We start from the raw sequence: 17,725 nt of genomic DNA on the forward strand, positions 1-17,725 counted from the left end.
AATTTATTTAATCAAATCAATGAATTTATTTACCCGAACATATGAAATCGAATATTAATTACTCTAGTTATATTTTACTTGACGATATAATATATTATTGTCATAACGATAAATTTAGTATTTAATATTTACATTTCTTTTGTCGATTTAGTCTCTATTATTATTTTAGTTAAACTTAGTCTTCAAAATTTTAAAAGAAATTGAATTTGATCATCGATTTTTCAAAAGAGTCAAACGCTTTTTTTAAAAAAATACAGACATGATAATTTGAGCGTACTTTATGCAAATTCTTATGAATTTTGTTATAATAATTTTTATTTTTAAATATTTAATAAATTTCATATTATTTCATAACGTGATATATAAGACAAATAGTATTATATCAGCATGAAATGTACATTGACTGTCGCATACATTACTTGACAAACATCGTTAAAATTTTAAAGTCTTGGTCAAAATTTTCGTTAACGAAAGAGATTTGATTTTTTGAGAAGGCTAATACCATATTGATAAAAAAAATATAAATATTGAGGTTAAATTTATGGTTATTCCTATATTATTTTTTATATATGAATGTGCGTGGAGCCCATGGCTACCCACATGCATAGCGGGCTATCGGCTATGACTTGGTTCCTTTTTCATTTATAAGCCTTTGTCTACTGAGAATCGAGAAAGACCACACACCCAGCGACCAGACCCGAACCCAGTTTTAGTTCCTTCATTTTCATTATCATTATCACCCCGATATTCATTCATATCTCTATTTTTCTTTTTCTCCCTTTCTATCTTCTTCATCTCTAAGAAGGGGGAAAAACCGTAGAAAGGGAAAAAAAACCCTAAAAGCCCATGATTGTTGATTTGATGGATCTGTAGATCTACGCTTTGAGGAAAAAAAAAAAAACCCAACACGTATCGCTCCGTTTCTTTTGATCTCCGTTGTTTTCACCTGCTATGATTCAGTAGCTGAAAACCAAACAGCTTAATTTCTACTGTGAGTTTATTTTTCTTTTCCTTTCTTTTTAAAAAATATATATTTAGTAATTTATGTGATTGATGTTTTTAATCTCGACTTGGTATGTTTTTCCCCTAATTTTTAATTCCAGTTTGTGATTCAACATTTATAGTTGTATTATTTCGACTGTTGCTAACGATTTTTACTGTTTTGTTCAAGTGTAGGAATGTAAAGGTAGATTTGACTTTCTATTTGTTGTTCTTCACTCTTCTTATTGACCTCAACTTATGTCGTGTCTGTTGTTTTTTATTTACTTGGCTGGTAGTAGTAGCTTAAGGGTTTCGTTTTCTTTTCTATTTTTCCATTTTTAGGCAGAAATGGATGTGGGTTTTACTCTTTCTTTTTTTTTTCTGAAAGTATTATTACCAGTTAGATGTGAGCTATTATTTGTTCGATTGCATATCAATTTAGCAGCTGTGTATATTCTTTTTGGTGTACAGGAGACCGCTCTGATTATTTATTGGTTTAAGTATCTTTTGGTCGGTATATTGCATCCAATTTGGATGTTTATGGGGAATTGGAGGCTGGCTCAGGTGAGATGAGGGATGTTATCAAGGTTGGTCAACTTTCTGAAGGCCTGCTGGTGGCCATCCTTGGACCGTTATGCGCACAAAGGTTCGGATGCATCCGGCTGGCAAGATGGGCTCCTATGGTACAAAGACAATGGGCAGCACTTCAATGGTGAGTTTTCCATGGCTGTTGTCCAGGCCAACAATCTGCTTGAGGATCAGAGCCAGATTGAATCTGGCTCCTTGAGCACTCTTGAGTCTGGTCCATACGGTACCTTTGTAGGAATATACGATGGTCATGGTGGCCCTGAGACATCGCGCTATATCAACGATCACTTATTCCAGCATCTAAAGAGTAAGAGACCTTTGGAACCATTGCAATCATTGGCATATCTGACTTTTTGTGCATTAATTGCAGTATTTATTCCACTCTCTAAAGACCAGCTATTAATTTTAAAGTAGAATTTTTCTTTAATGCCTAAGATTTACGTAGAGAGTCAGGTTGGTGCCAGTGTGGCTCAGTTGTTAATATTATTTTGCAGGGTTCACCACAGAGCAGCAATCAATGTCTGTGGATGTCATAAAGAAAGCATATCAAGCAACAGAAGATGGATTTTTCTCTCTTGTTACAAAACAATGGCCTATGAATCCCCAGATTGCAGCTGTCGGATCATGTTGCCTGGTTGGTGTTGTTTGTAATGGAACCCTTTACATTGCTAACGTTGGGGACTCTCGTGCTGTGCTTGGAAGGCTTGTCAAGGCAACTGGGGAGGTTCTTGCCATCCAGCTGTCATCAGAGCATAATGTAGCAATAGAGTCGGTCAGGCAGGAGATGCATTCTTTGCACCCTGATGACTCACACATTGTAGTTTTAAAGCATAATGTATGGCGTGTAAAGGGCCTGATACAGGTAAGCTTTTGTGCTTTTGTTAGACATACAAAGGGTCTATTCTAATTATATTTTATTGTTATTATTGAATTCTGTAAATGTGTTGAAATAAGTGCAAGTTCTTTTTTGGGAGGGACTTTGTGAGTTGTTTGTGCATATGACATTTACAGAACCTCTTTGTTGCAGATTTCTAGATCAATAGGTGATGTTTATCTTAAAAAGGCTGAGTTCAACAGGGAGCCTCTATATCAAAAGTTTCGTCTTCGTCAACCTTTTAGGATGCCAATTTTGAGCTCAGAACCATCAGTATCAATGCATGAACTCCAACCTCATGATCAGTTTCTCATATTTGCTTCTGATGGGCTCTGGGAACATCTCAGCAATCAGGGCGCAGTTGATATAGTTCAAAATCATCCACGCAATGTAAGATATACCTGATGGATAATTTAATATGGTTTGAGTTTGTAATTTACTTTTTAACTTCATGATTTGCGGTTTTTGGTGCTTAAGTGGAAATTTTGGGCATGTATACATGCTTTGAATGAGTCGTGACATCATGTAAGCTATTCTTTTGGTTTTTGCTTTAAATCATTAATTTTTTGTTGCTTCAGCTAGTGTGACATCAGCACTCATGAACTTTCATTCTGTTCTGCTAGACTTCTAATGTTGCTTTGAGCAGCTCATTCTTGATTACGATGGTTGTTTGTTAGGTTTTTTTAGCACAAACTGTTCCTTGTTTGAATGGTGACATATGCACATGAATGAAAGGCTTGGGAAGAATGGAAACTTGAGCTCCCAAGACCGCATATTTTTTTTTGTTTCTGTTGGTGAAATGTGTTTTGTGGATGTATGGACATGTAATACAGTTTTACTGCAGCAATGCTCTTACAGGAGGAAAGTAATTGTTATTTGACTGTTTTGTGTTTTTTACTCTCACAGGGGAGTGCTAGGAGGCTTGTGAAAGTTGCCTTGCAGGAAGCTGCTAAAAAGAGAGAAATGAGGTACTCAGATTTAAAGAAGATTGATCGAGGCGTGCGGCGTCATTTCCACGATGACATCACAGTCATAGTTGTATTTCTTGATTCGAATCTCGTGAGCAGAGCCAGCTCAGCAAAAGGCCCTTCATTATCCCTGAGAGGAGGTGGAATCAAACTGCCTGCAAAAACCAAGGCTCCCTGTTAATGGGGTTGGCCACATATGCTGTTATACTCTACCTACCAAGTGCAGGATCCTGTTCTGAACTTCCATGATGCCAGCAGTTATTATAAGGCAATAGAGAAGGTGCAGTGGGTTAGTCTTTAATTTTTAATTTTTTTCTAGTGTATAATGTAACATTTTAACTTGAGGAATATTTTTAGTTTATAAGCCGTTGAGCTGGAAAGGAAAGAAGCAGGAAAATAGAGGTGCAAAGGTGACAGAAGAAAGATTCTTTTCTGTTCGTTAGCATTCATTTCGTATATTTGCTGGCATTTTGGAGTGTTTTTGGGTTTGTAAATTATGTTTTACATCCCCGAAAATCAATCAAAATTCCTGTAACCGTTGTTTGCATGTTGATATGAATGGACACTAGTGGAACAATTCATCTCCTTTTCTGTAACCTTTTTCAAACACCAAAACAAGGAAGGGACTAAAAGCCAGGACGATGGATTCAAATACCAACTACGACACAAAGACTTACGTTTCTTAAAGCTTAAAAACACTGATTACTTGTCTCCTCCGTAACTGGTGTCAAATTCTTCTTATCAACTTCAACACCATCATTAGTGTTGAACTCAAAACATCTTAAGCTGCTACTACTTTGCAATGAAACAATATCCATTTCAATGCGGAACTTCTGAAACCCAACACCGTCTATGCTTACGAAGCTTTGAGAAAAATCCTTATCCAATGTTCTATGATGTACTCGTTCTGTAGGTGGAGCAAGTTTGCTAGTTGCTCTTACACTACTTCTCCAGGGCTGTTTGTGCGTGGAGTTGTCCACTAAATGAAGTGTATCTTCTAGTTCTTGCCAGACCCGAGCCATAGTAGGCCGGTTTTTAGGCATTTTCTCCACACAGCTTAGGCCGAGTTCACCCATCTTCAGCATCATCTCCATATTGCATGTCTGGGCCGGAGATAAAAGACTAATATCAAGGATTTCTTCGATGCTGCTCTTCTCTATACTCGGCCTTGCCTGCATGAACATACAGATTTAGTTTACCAACATGCTTTTTTATTGCATAAATCCATTTAATTAATAAATGAAGTAGCACTAACCCAATCGATGATATGATAATTAGGTTGACATCTTGTAGTTGAATCCACAGCCGGGCGGGCAGATACAAGTTGCAGAAGGATGACACCAAAGCTATAAACATCACTAAAAGGAGTCAAATGGAAGGTGGTACAATATGCAGGGTCAAGGTACCCTGGTGTTCCTTTTATTTGACTGCTAACATGTGATTGATCTCCGACCGGTCCTAGTTTCACAAGTCCAAAATCCGAAACCTTGGCTTCCATACCATCTCCAATTAAGATGTTGCTCGGTTTTATATCACGGTGGATTATGCTCGGCTTAATCCCATCGTGTAAGTATGCTATTCCTGATAATTAAAACAAGAATCATTCAATATTTTTCTATCTTTGAAATTAAATTGGGAAGTGGATCTACCTTTAGCTGCTCCAATAGCTATGTTTACTCGTTGCCTCCACGTTAAGTTTCTTCCTCCTCTTCCTACACTCCAAACAGTAAGCATTTCGGGTTCCTTTTTTTTAATTTATGACATGAAACGAGTAGGGGGGAATTACCCATAATGTACTCAAGTAAAGAACCATGGGGTACGTATTCATAAACCAATATTTTTGCACCTTCGGGTCCTGTTTACAACTTGCAAATGCAACAAGTCTTGGATTATTCTTATCTTTAATACTAATTTGAAAAACAAATCAATGTTTAACTTGCGTACCGGATTCTTCACAATACCCCACCAAGCCTACCAGATTGGGGTGATTTACAGTCGAAAGAAGCCTCACTTCTGCTTTACAAGAAAACCATTACAAAAATTCACATTCAACAAATCTGAAAAACTTGAACCAATTGGCCAAAGCTTATTACCATTTCTAAATTCTTCAACGCTTTGATAGGAGTCGGCATGAGCTATCTTGATTGCTAACGTACCATGGAGTTCAAAGGTTCCTTTATACACATTCCCAAATGCTCCAGACCCCAACAAACACTCTGCACTGAAATTTTTGGTAGCCTTAGCCACCTCCTCCAACTGGAAACGCCTTAACCTTGATTCCTCAGCTTTTAAACTTCCTGTTTGAGAATAACGAATGAAATTAAATCGTTTTAGCATTCTGAAAGTTGTGAAAACTGGGGGTAAGTGATTTAACCTTTACGGCTCCATCTTTGACTAAGCTTTCTCCTGCAGAAGAATAAGGAGGAACCCAGCAAAGCTGTTAAAAGGGCGATGATAAGAAGTGGCCACATTTGCTAATGACAATGAGCATGAGCAGAAGATGCTTAAGCATGAGAACCCCTCTACCAAATGAAATCTGTGCATGTAAATAAACAAGTCTATGGTCCTACCTCAAAAAACAAATACCAAAATATGTTTGACGCAATCACCTCATTTCTTTCATTATTAACATTTTTCCTTTCTTTGACTTGCCGGCAACTTACTTTCAAACACAAGCGAGCATAGGTTTAATGTCAATTTTTTTATAAATTGAAATCTAACTAAAATTTTAAAAAGAATTTATATATAATTACAAAAAATTAAGAAAACTTGATTAAAATTTTCAAAAGATTAAAAGGCACAATAAAATTTTTAAAAGTTTAGAGCACCTAATTAATTTCTTTTTTTTAAATTATCTTTTGGGTGCTGTTAATAGCCATTGTAAAAGTTTTTTTATATAGTTTTGTATATTTAAAATTACACTATTTTTAAAAAAATAGTTTTTATTTTTATTTTCAAATTTTAACATGTAAGTCCAGTTCTTGGCACAGTTAAATTTTTTTGCTAAATTTAGATTTACTATAATGTCATGTTTTTGTTTCATGACTATTAAATGAGTATTTCTTTCATTTTGAAATGTACATCAGCAAATTTAATAGAGAATATTTAATGGTGTTAATAATTGAACTTAAATTTTGAGATTTGAAAAAGTAAAAGACTAAATTCCTATAAATAAAAGTAGAGGGACTAAATTTCAAATGTACAAAGAGTACAAAGACTTAAAGCATATTTTAGAAATTAATTTCACAAAGTTGAAAAGGCTTAATGTTAAAAAAAAATATATTCAAGTAAGCACTCATGAAAAATTTACACCCAATTGAAACCCTAAATATTGAAAAGCTAATCAATCTAACGTTGACCAAGTCTGATTATTGGGTTTTGCTGATATGGTTGATAGACCAATCGGACACAACATGTGGTGGCCATGTGTATTATACTATCGTGGTATTGTTATCATGTTAACAAAAAAAATTGCATCTAACAAAAAACATGGAGAAATGGTTTTGTCTGTCCTTTAGAAAACTATAAACACATTATGCATAAATCATTAAGAAAGATAACAAATTATAAAAAATTAAAATTAAAAACCGCATTCATGGACTGGTTCTTCTATTGAGACGGCACATAAGCCAAAAGAAGACATAAAAGAATCTCATGCCATTTCTGGAGAAAAGAAACAATAAAGGGGCATAGAAAAGAATCTGCATGTTCTTAAGGCCAGAACCTCAGATGAGATGAGACAAGGAAAATCAAGGACTTGCATGGGAGTAAGTTACAGTGAGTGATGCAAGTACAGAGGATTAGCGAGGACCACATTTAAAAGAAATTATTTAGTGATGATGGAGCAACCCAATTAAGTAGTAGACCATGTCCTTTTGTGTGTTGACTTCATTTTCAATCCCCAGGTTTGGTTGTTGATACGTTTTAGGCCATTTCTCTTTTGTTGATAAGCCCACGGGATGAGCTATGTGGATCAGATTGTGGTTGTTAAGTCGGAAAGTGAAATTTTATTGTAGTAATTTTGGAACTATTTTCTTGTTTAACTATCGCTTTACCTTGCAACTTAGGCTGCGTTTGACTCTTTACAAGCATCTGTTGACAATTAAATAAAGATTTTTTACAATCAAAAGTTCGGTGATGGATGGGTTAGCAAAAACAACCCCGAGTTCTTAAATGAAACCATTCCTTTTTCAATCTCTTAATGAGACAAAATAGTGTTCATATAGCTCTCATGATGAGTCATGAGACTGCTAATTATACATGTATATTTATGGCCCCTAAGACTATATTTGGAAATGAATCATGTGAACCTCATCGCATGGCTCAAGACTAGATTTGGAACCTCATCATGTGAACTTGGTCATGTATCATTTTCACCTGCTTTATCAACTATTTCAGGTTGCAATATGTCCATCAAAACAATCAAATCCATGTTTATTCGGACGCGAAGAACCATAGAAATACTGACCTAATGTTTAAGTCTCTTGATGAAACGTGTTCTAAGTTCCTGGGAAGTTTCTACCATGAATATAATTCAATATACAAGAGTCGTTCATCGAAAGCACAAGAGTCGATATCAAGATAGGCAATTAAAAGTTTGAAAAAGTGTAAATCAAAAGCTTTATACAAAGGGCTAATTGAATTACAATGTTTGATTCTGCGATATAACGTAGGCAGACAGAGTAGGCAAAGCATTTGATTCGATGAATAAATACAAGCAGCCCAGGTAAGTAACAGCAGTATAAACAAAAAACATAAAGAACTCATCTAATGGTATAATTTACAAAAATTAACATTACAGATCCCTTCTGCATAATGGACAAGAAGCATGACTAACAAGCCACTTATCTATGCAAGGAAGGTGGAACATGTGATGGCACTGCGGCAAGCTCCTAACCGTTTCTCCGAGCTGAAAGTCCTGCATAAAGATAAAATGAAACACCAAACGTCAACCAGACAAGCTTCTTTGATGTTACTAGTTCAAAAATCGAAAAAATATATATGGTTGGACCTGAAGGCAAACTGTACAGGAGACTTTCTCCCCAGAAGCATCGACATTGTTATTTTTAGTGATTATGATCTTCGGGATTTTTTCAACCAAATCTCCAGCCAATCCTTTAACACCACCGGTGTCGAAGATGTTCTGAACCTCCTCAAAAGCTGTTTCAGAAGCTCCCATCTGATAACAGAAACTGAAATCATTAGCAAATGGCTGATTGATGGAACCATCAAGTTGTGGCACACAAACCAAACTCCTCAGCATATTACCTGACTTTGGACTGCACTCAGCATCGCCGGACCAATTCGTTCTCGGACAAGCCTCCCACTTAGAAGGCTTGCAATGACATCAATCTGCAATATTATTTTATCACAAACTCATCAATTTAGATCAACCAAGTCCAAGAGTTGTGTTTTATATCCCTCTTTTCATTGACATAGAAAGCACAAATCAAACCAAAACAAAACTGTAAAATCAGGTGAATAAACAAAAGTGCTCACCAAATACAACAAGCATCCGATCCCGGATTCATCTGATTGCCAAAGAACAAGAGAAGATTCGAAAACTTCGATTGATAAAACAGCTCCAGATATAGCCCCAACTGCGGCGCCTCGAACGAACCCACTCTCGGTCTCTTGTCCTATCAAAGCCCCCGTCATGGCACCTAACAGGGTGCCCACTGCACACAAACAAAGTCAATCTCATTCCCAATACTTGAGTACATGATGGTTAAGCTTAGTATCAAGCATTAATTCTAAGAAACCAAACAAAAAGTCATTAATTCTAGGTGTATTTTAGAAATAAATGTAAGACAAATTAATCCAAACTGCTTTGTCTGCACGCAAGATAATCTCATAGTATTCGCAATCCAACAAAACAGCAACATGAAATAATAACATCAAAGTAATATATATATCAATTTATTGCAAAACCAACATCAAAGGCCATGAATAGATCAATAATCAAATGGCTTGAACGAAACAATATGTACATATAAATTAGATCTACAACGAGAAATTGAAACGCTTAGAGACGAGAGAAAGAAACGAACCTAATGCAAAGAAGAAGGTTAAGATCGCATAGAAAATGTTGCCAATAATGGCGGAAAAGGCGAAATTGCAAAAATCTTTAAGCTTTTCAAGGAAATCCCCAAAGAAGGAAGGTGGAGGCCTCGAAAAACGACTTTGATATTCATGAAATTCCATTCTTTTTTCTGTTCTTTTCTTTTTTCACTTCCCTTGGATTTGGGTGATTGTTGGAAAATGAGACGGGTTATGGGTGATCGACAAGTACAGGATTTTAGAACGAAGAAAGCTTATATATATACAAGGGAATTAAAGAAAAAGAAGAGAGAAAGGGTACGTATGCTTTGTGCTTAAGAGATAAGAAGAGAGAGGAAATCAACCAACTCGCATTTAAAGCTTAGTTTCTTTGTTAGACCCCTCTCTCTCCCAGTTTTTTTCTTTTGAGAACATGAAATTTTCGGACTTGTGGATGAAAGAGACGATATTCTCTCTCTCTCTCTGGGTTGTAGTTTAATATCTTTATTTAATACACCAAAAAAAGGGTTTTAAATGCATGAGTAAAATTAAAGTTCTTAAATTGTAATAGTGATCATTGTCAAAAACTCATCAATGAAGTGGACTACAAATATGAGAAAAACTCATAATGACTCCCCATTTTCATCTTTAAAATTTGGATGATTAGCACTAATTTTTTTTAATTTCATTTTTAAGTATCAGATTCTATATGAACTGGTTTTACTTTGCTTTTGATGTTTTGCCAACTCTGTATTAAGACATGGATCCCTTCAAACTTCAAATAACCCCATCTCTCTCCACATTTAGCAATTTTTCCACCATATTAAAGATGATTCCTAGCTTCCCCTTTTTCTTCTCTTTGTTTTTGCTTTTGGTTGGATGACTATGATTTTCCTAATATCCCCAATTATTACTTTTTCCCACTTTCCTAATAAACACTTTTTAACTTATTTTACACTTATTATACTATTAATATTATAACCATTATCGTATTTTATATTCTAAAATTTCATGTAAATTATGTATGTCAAATTTTGTATAAATTAAAATTTCTAAAGTTCGTTTTAAGTAAAAGACTTTCAATTGTTATATATATACACATCTAGATTATTTTAACTCGATATGATAGAAATATTAGATCTGTTTAAAAATTTACAGATATAACAAATACAAATATCTTGATAAATTTAACGGTTTGATTGTTAAAATTACGTAAAATATCTTGACAAATATTTGTAGTTGAATTCCTCCCCTATGCCTATGGGGAAGGGACGCTTCCTTTCTTTTGCCTTTGCTTAAATGATAGATTGTTTATCCGAGTCTATGAGCATATTTCCTTTCTATGTATGGATGGGTTGGATTGAGGCTCATATTAACATATAGGTCTATTTATATTTAGAAAAAGAAAACAAAGTTTACAAAAAAAAATTTAATTTAATATTTCACATTTTAATATATATTTTTTATTAAAACTTTACATTTAAACAAATTAGTATATTGTTTATATCATATTATTATATATTATTATAAATTTTTATTTTTATGTGATATAGAATATATTATATATAAAATAAAATAATATATGACATAATTTTTTTAAAAAAAATAAATAAAACTCAAGTCTTGAATGTGGAGTCAAGTTTGAAAATAGAGGCTAAATAAGTCATATATGCCAAAAAAAAAAGTTTATTGGCTAAATAGGTCGATATTTTGAAAATTTAACGAAATAGACTGTTTTTCGAGAGAAAATAAGAAAAGACACCCAGCTGGACGTACTTTATCTTTAAGTTGCATTTTCTAACTTATTTAATATAATCAATTTCTTTGGTCAAATGATCAAATGTTAATAGTTTTATCATTAAGTCTCGAGTTTGATTCTTCTCCCACTGCATTTATATTTTTTTTCTCTTTTTTCTAAAGTTCTTAATATTTTTAATTAATGCTTTTTATCATATTAGCTTATTTGGTTAAATGGTTAAATAATAATAATTTCATCATTTAGACTCAAGTTCAATTTCTTAACTGGACGCACTTTCCCGCTTTTTCTAAAAAATCGACCTATTTAGCCAATAAACTTTTTGTTGATATATATGACTAATTTAACCGAAAAAAATTTATTTATTTTTGGCTCAAAAACAAAAATTTGAGCTTCTACATGTAACCCAATCATTGAAAAAGTATATATGCATGTAATTCCTGTTACTTGCACTCCAATGGTAACGGTCATAAGCTCCCAATGAGTTACGTTGGAGCCAATGCAAAGTCCCAAAAGAAAACAAAAACAAAAACAGACATAGAAGTGGGAGGGTCGTTTATCAAAGAAGGAAAAAGGAAGAAATATTAAATTTAATTATTTAAAAAAAATAAAAATAAAAAAGGTAGGCGAAAATCAAACGAAACCAACTAAAGTGTTGCATGCCTTTCAAGTTAAGATGATGATGCCATTGGCATTGATGGAAGAAAATAAAAATGATGCAACATCTAAATCACAACCGTCGCATGCATCACCCTTCCTCTTCCAGATTATATTCATCCTTCTAAGTTTCAATCATCATCACCTTTGAAATTCAATTATTATAGTTTTACCATTTTCTCCTTCTTCTTATACATACATACATCCACTTACATCAATTTAAATTTTTTAATCAATTCAATATCTCTATCATATCAGTCTAAAATATTATCTATATTAATATATATTTAATGGTTAAAAGCTTCTTCTTTTTATGCTTAAAACGAATAGTTAGTAATTTTCAAACTTATGTCAAACTTGACATACATTACCTACACAAATGAAACAATAAGTCGAATGATTGAATTGTTAGAATATTCATACCTCCCTCTCCGCATATATCTATATATATACAATGAATTCATCAAACCACCAAAATATATAAATTTTTGTAATTGTTGCATATTTGTTTTTTTGGCCAAAATTGTTGCATTACTAGTGAAAGTTTGAAAATGTTGTGGTAAAATTAGAGCAAATAAAAGTAGCAACAAAGAACTATATGTGATGGCATGGTGATTAAAGATATTCACGATCCTATGTGTGCTCTGAATTCGAGTTATGTTAATCACGTTTATTATTTAAACTTTATCTTATTATTGTAATTCACTGAAAAAAAAAAAACAAAAGCAAAGGAACAAGAAAGAAAGGTTAGGAAGGTCAGGTGCTTTGATCTCCAAGAAAGGTCCCCATCAAGGAGATTATGCATACATGAACATGATCTCCTACTCTAGTCAACAAAGCTCCAGAGATTGCTATATATGACATTGATACGAGATCAGTTGTCTGCAAAATTTGTCAACAACAAAATCTGAAATTTCTGGAACAACCCTGGTTAATATCAAAACAAATGCTGGGATTTTCTGTTTGATGGAACACCAAAAGATTTACTGATGTAATGCTTTATGATTTTCATTTATTTTTCTTCTGCAAGAGAAGAAATATCTCCAGCCTAACCACCACCATTGATTTTCTTTCCCGAAAAACTTCACATTTTTCAGCCTGCTTTCCAATTAAAATTCGATAAAAATCTTTTTAGTTTAACAATAACTTCTTAAACCCTAATTGACAGCTGTTGAAAGAACAAGGCTGGGATAAAATTAGAGGTGCTCATGGGTTGGGTTAGTTTGGGCTGGGCTCAGAAAAATTTGGCCTGCATCCTAGGCCCGGGCCCGGCTCGAAATATGAGACTGAGATTTTTTAAGCCCGGAAAAAAATTTCTAAGCCTCAGCTTGGCCCGGCCCGGCCTATTTTTTAATAAAACACTAAAAATTTATTTTAAAAATAAAAAAATTTAAAAAAAGTATTTAAAAAAATTAAAATTAAAAAAATAAAAACATATATTTATTATATTCGGGACGGGCCCAGCCCGTTTTTTAGACGGGCCTCATTTTTTTACTCAAGCCCATATTTTGAGCTTATATTTTTACCCAAACCCTCCCATATTTCAAGCCGGGCTGCCCGGCCCATGAGCACCTCTAGATGGGATCCCTTAGCAACGCAACGTTGATTATCCTTTGAAAAGGGCTAATATTAATTTTTATATCTTACAATTCTCCTCTCACTCAAACTGTTGTCGTATATATACATATACATACACTCTTGTGTATTTGCTGGAACTGTATGTAGATGTTTCTTTCATATATATACATTCATCAACCGGATGTATTTACACCTATTCACGGTAGGACTATCCGCTCAGACTTGAAAGTCTGTTCGAAATTTGAGAGGGTTTAGATAAAAATATTATGCTAAAAAAATGAGCTTGAGTAAAAAAAAATAGACCCGTTTAAAATATGAGCTGAGCTCGGGCTTGAACATTTAAGACTCGAGCCTAGTCGGACCCAGCCCAATCCGTTTTAAGTTTATAATATTTTATATTATGTTATTTTTATATATTATGTAATTTAGGAAAAATTAACAAAATAAACATATACTAAATATATAATACTACACTAATGTAAACATTAAAATAATGTTAAGATGGCTATAAAAAATTTCAATAAAAAATGTATAAAATTATTAAATATTAAAATAAAAAATATAAATATTTTTAAAAAATTTAAAAATATTATGAGCGGGCCTAAAATGGGCTTGGGTTAATTTTTTACAAATATGGGTGGATTCAGGCAAAATTTTAGGCCCAAATTTTGGGCTTGGGTCAGGCCGCAAGTAAGGCTTTTTGGCCCGAGCTCGGACCGAATGTTTTTTTACTATTTTGTTGTTGTTTTTTATTATTATTGTTTTGTTGCTATTTTCTTGTTCTTTCACTATTTTTCTACCATTTCATTATTATGTTGTTACTATTTTGTTGTTATTGTTTGGATACTATATAACTATTATTTTATTGTTAATTTATTACTATTTTAGAGGCATTTACTTGTTAAGTTGCACCTATCTTAGTGTTATTCAAGTATACATTTTTTTAAATTTATTTTCAATTTGTTTGGAAACATTTATTTTAACGTATTTAGTTTTTTAATGTATTATATTTTTAAAAAATATATAAATAATATAAAAATAAATAAATATGGGTGGGCTGGGATCGAGTTTTAGCATTTTTATTCGGGCCGGGTTTAGGTAAAATTTTAGGCCCATTTTTTGGGTTGGGTCGAGCCTAGCAAACGAGCCTAAAATTTTGGTTGGGCCCAACCCGAACCTGGCCCATGAGCACATCTAGATATACCCATCCATCTATCTCCGCTCTTAAATTAATGGTAACTCAATTATTAGTATGTTTCTATTTTGGTAACCAATTTATAGAAAATTTCAACTTTGTCATTAATGTTTTCAAACATTTCTATTTTGGCCACGCACGATGTGGCTTTTTTAATTAGTAGAATAACATATTTAGTCCTCAATACTTACATATTTTATCCATTTAATCTTAATTCTAAATGATTGAACTCTTCATATTTACACATTCTCATTCCCTTTCTCACCCTCCCAATATTGTCCATCACCAACACCCTTGTTGGATTCACCATTATTTTTTGCAGCAGCCATTGATAAATATTTACTTAAACAATTACTGAAGCTCGCTCTTTCAATGAACCTTAAAGCTCAAAATCAAAGAAACCAGATTCAAATAAGGTCAAATTAGAAAGAATTGAGAGAAAGAGACCCAAATTTAGAATCTAAAAATTGAATTCAGTAGCTAATATTACGAATTCATGATCTTTGACCCATCCCAGAAATATTAAGACTTTGGAAATATAAAAACAGAGACTAATATTTTTTTTTACTTGATTATATGTGTTTGAAGATTAAATTAATATAATTTATAAATGTGAATAATTCAATTTATTCAATTATTTAGAATTAGAATTAAATTAATGAAATATGTAAAATTAAAAATTAAATGTATTATTATACCCATTAAAAAATCACTTTTATCATTTTCATATTTATCGAGAAGTGATAAAAACGATTTAAAATATTAATGACAAAATTAAAAAAAATTATAACTCAATGACTTAATAAAATTAGGTAACTATATAGTTTACCCCCAAATTAAAGATGTGTTGAGGGCAATTTACTAGAAAAAGCCATTTTTTTTAAAATTTACCGAAATGGGCCGATTTTTTGATTATTTACCGGAATGGACCATTTTCCGGGAAATCGCGCCCACGTCAGCGCGATGTCAGGGAAAATGGCAGCAAGTCGCGTCCACGTCAGCAGGTCGCGCTGATGTGGAGGCGACCTTCTCCGCGCGTGAACAGTACCCCCAACGGTCAAAAATTTGATCGTTGCCCCCCCAACGGTAAAAAAATATATATATAAATACCCCCCACCCCTTTATTTTTTTTCACAAACAAATCCTATCTAATTTTTCCTCTCTAATCCTCTCAATTTCCTTCCAAAATTCTCTCAATTTCCTTCCAAAATTCTCTCAAACTCATATTTAATTTTAATTTCCTTCCAAAATTCTCTCAAATCCATTTTTAAAATAATTATAATTTTTTATATTTTTTAAAATAATTTTAAATTTTTATATTTTCATCAATGGCTAGATCATTGACTGTCTTGATAGCAATCACATATCGGTGGAGTAAATGAAAATGGTAAGTATTAAATTTAATTTGTAATTATTATTTAAGATTTTTTTATTTATGTATTTTTAGATAATTATTAATTTATTGTTTGTTATAAAAGTCTGAAGATTGGGTATTGGAATGCCATATTCGGAATATGCATGCTCCTCCATCACCGTTAGTAGAGAACTACCTGCGGGAAGTGGGTTTTTGGCATGTGGCGACGGTAGGCCGGGGATTCAAGTTGGACCCGAAACTGATTAGTGCGTTGATCGAGAGGTGGAGACCCGAGACGCACACATTTCATCTTCTATGTGGAGAGTGCACTATCACTCTAGAAGATGTAAGCATGCATTTGGGATTGCCGGTGGAAGGGCACCCAGTCACCGGGTCTGCCCAATCTAGCAATTGAGAGGCGGTGTGCTACGAGCTTTTGGGCGCTATTCTGGAAAAAATGGATGGAGGTAAGGTCGAGATGGGCTGGTTACGTGCCACCTTCCCCGAGCCGAATGTAAATTCAACTGAAATCCAAAGAATTCGATATGCTCGATCATACATTCTTCAAATAATTGGAGGTTATCTGATGCCGGACACGTCACGGAGCCGTGTACATCTAAGGTGGCTGCTAAAACTCGTTGATTTTAGAGGAGCCGGTGAATTTAGTTGGGGGTCTGCCGTCTTGGCAACATTATATCGGGAGATGTGCGGGGCGACGCGACCGAGGAGAGCAAACATCGGAGGTTGCCTTTCACTACTGCAATCATAGGCACGGTTTCGCTTTCCATTTCTACGTCCTCGAGTGAGCCACCCATATACATTCCCACTTGTAACGAGGTAAATTTTATATTACATTTTTGAATTATTATGTAGATTTATACAATAAAAGTATGCTAAATATTTATTTAATTAGGTGGAACCATCCGGCAAGTTTTCGTGGATTACCGTCTGAACTTGAAGATATACGGCTTCTATTGGACCAACGGTCGGAAGCAGAAGTAAGTATTATTGCAAATAGATATTTCCATACATTCGCTAGTCGATTGATATTTAGTATTTAGTATTATGTATATAACTAATATTTCTATCATGTTCATATAGTTTCAATGGACACCATACGAGGATCCGGTAATTCAGGCAGTAATCCTGGAAGAGTTTTTACAAAATCCGAACGCTTGGCACGTGAAAGTGGTGTTGATCAACTATGCAACCGTGGAGCCCCACCAGGCAGACAGAGTGCTACGACAGTTTGGATGTAGACAACCGATTCCTGCGGACCCTGAGGAGTTTGACGAGCACCACAAAATCGACATTCGGCTATTAGGTACGGATTGGCCTAGATACTGGTCCGAGTACACGAAAATATGGGAAAATCAGTATTAATATCTACCTACTCGGGAAGCAATCATCGTTCCGGAGTTAGCGTGTGTTCCAGAATACATGCCATGGTTTAGGATCCATGGCAAGCCGTATTTACTTACGCCAGAGGAGAGGCAACGGCAATTACGTCTCGGAAGGGAAAGGCGCGGGCCTCTAAATCCAACAGGAGAAGATTTCGAAGGCAGGCCCTCAACGAGGCCCAGACAGTCACTCGGCGCATCATCAGCGGGCATGCAATCATCGGCCCCAACGAGAGCACCGACGCAGCAATTCAACAGATGATACCCACGCAACCGCCTTTCCCTATGATGCCAGATATGTTTCCTAGCCCATATATGTACCCTAACCCTTACAT

General features: G+C 34.3%; 3 protein-coding genes across 3 annotated transcripts; 1 reads left to right on the forward strand and 2 right to left on the reverse strand.

The window, feature by feature from the left end:
- Window positions 1-663: 663 nt before the first annotated feature.
- LOC105803675 (probable protein phosphatase 2C 46) lies at window positions 664-3,988 on the forward strand. The gene is made up of 5 exons (XM_012636029.2): window positions 664-991; window positions 1,453-1,876; window positions 2,064-2,431; window positions 2,597-2,833; window positions 3,350-3,988. Exons 2-5 carry the CDS (start codon window positions 1,558-1,560, stop codon window positions 3,590-3,592), a joined length of 1,167 nt encoding a protein of 388 aa, XP_012491483.1. The 5' UTR covers window positions 664-991; window positions 1,453-1,557; the 3' UTR covers window positions 3,593-3,988.
- On the reverse strand, window positions 3,981-5,954 carry LOC105803674 (probable serine/threonine-protein kinase PBL7). Its single transcript, XM_012636027.2, has 7 exons — window positions 5,786-5,954; window positions 5,505-5,708; window positions 5,356-5,424; window positions 5,198-5,266; window positions 5,061-5,123; window positions 4,667-4,992; window positions 3,981-4,583 (listed from the first exon to the last, which is right to left on the reverse strand). Exons 1-7 carry the CDS (start codon window positions 5,880-5,882, stop codon window positions 4,101-4,103), a joined length of 1,311 nt encoding a protein of 436 aa, XP_012491481.1. The 5' UTR covers window positions 5,883-5,954; the 3' UTR covers window positions 3,981-4,100.
- A 2,053-nt stretch (window positions 5,955-8,007) lies between these two features.
- On the reverse strand, window positions 8,008-9,941 carry LOC105803671 (NEP1-interacting protein 1). The gene is made up of 5 exons (XM_012636022.2): window positions 9,462-9,941; window positions 8,911-9,089; window positions 8,680-8,763; window positions 8,423-8,590; window positions 8,008-8,329 (listed from the first exon to the last, which is right to left on the reverse strand). Exons 1-5 carry the CDS (start codon window positions 9,613-9,615, stop codon window positions 8,207-8,209), a joined length of 708 nt encoding a protein of 235 aa, XP_012491476.1. The 5' UTR covers window positions 9,616-9,941; the 3' UTR covers window positions 8,008-8,206.
- Between the last annotated feature and the right edge of the window lie 7,784 nt (window positions 9,942-17,725).

Source organism: Gossypium raimondii, chromosome 11 (assembly GCF_025698545.1).
Source record: "Gossypium raimondii isolate GPD5lz chromosome 11, ASM2569854v1, whole genome shotgun sequence".
Classification (NCBI taxonomy): Eukaryota; Viridiplantae; Streptophyta; class Magnoliopsida; order Malvales; family Malvaceae; genus Gossypium; species Gossypium raimondii.

Excerpts from the sequence above, each read along its gene's own strand:
- LOC105803675 (XM_012636029.2), top strand. The coding sequence starts at position 1,558 with ATGTTATCAAGGTTGGTCAACTTTCTGAAGGCCTGCTGGTGGCCATCC. Across the intron at positions 1,877-2,063 it reads CTTATTCCAGCATCTAAAGA|GGTTCACCACAGAGCAGCAA; the intron begins GTAAGAGACCTT and ends ATTATTTTGCAG. Across the intron at positions 2,834-3,349 it reads TTCAAAATCATCCACGCAAT|GGGAGTGCTAGGAGGCTTGT; the intron begins GTAAGATATACC and ends TTACTCTCACAG.
- LOC105803674 (XM_012636027.2), bottom strand. The coding sequence starts at position 5,882 with ATGTGGCCACTTCTTATCATCGCCCTTTTAACAGCTTTGCTGGGTTCC. Across the intron at positions 4,993-5,060 it reads AGCTATTGGAGCAGCTAAAG|GAATAGCATACTTACACGAT; the intron begins GTAGATCCACTT and ends TTTAATTATCAG. Across the intron at positions 4,584-4,666 it reads ATTATCATATCATCGATTGG|GCAAGGCCGAGTATAGAGAA; the intron begins GTTAGTGCTACT and ends ATGTTCATGCAG.
- LOC105803671 (XM_012636022.2), bottom strand. The coding sequence starts at position 9,615 with ATGGAATTTCATGAATATCAAAGTCGTTTTTCGAGGCCTCCACCTTCC. Across the intron at positions 8,764-8,910 it reads TCGGATGCTTGTTGTATTTG|ATTGATGTCATTGCAAGCCT; the intron begins GTGAGCACTTTT and ends ATAATATTGCAG. Across the intron at positions 8,591-8,679 it reads TGAGTGCAGTCCAAAGTCAG|ATGGGAGCTTCTGAAACAGC; the intron begins GTAATATGCTGA and ends TTCTGTTATCAG.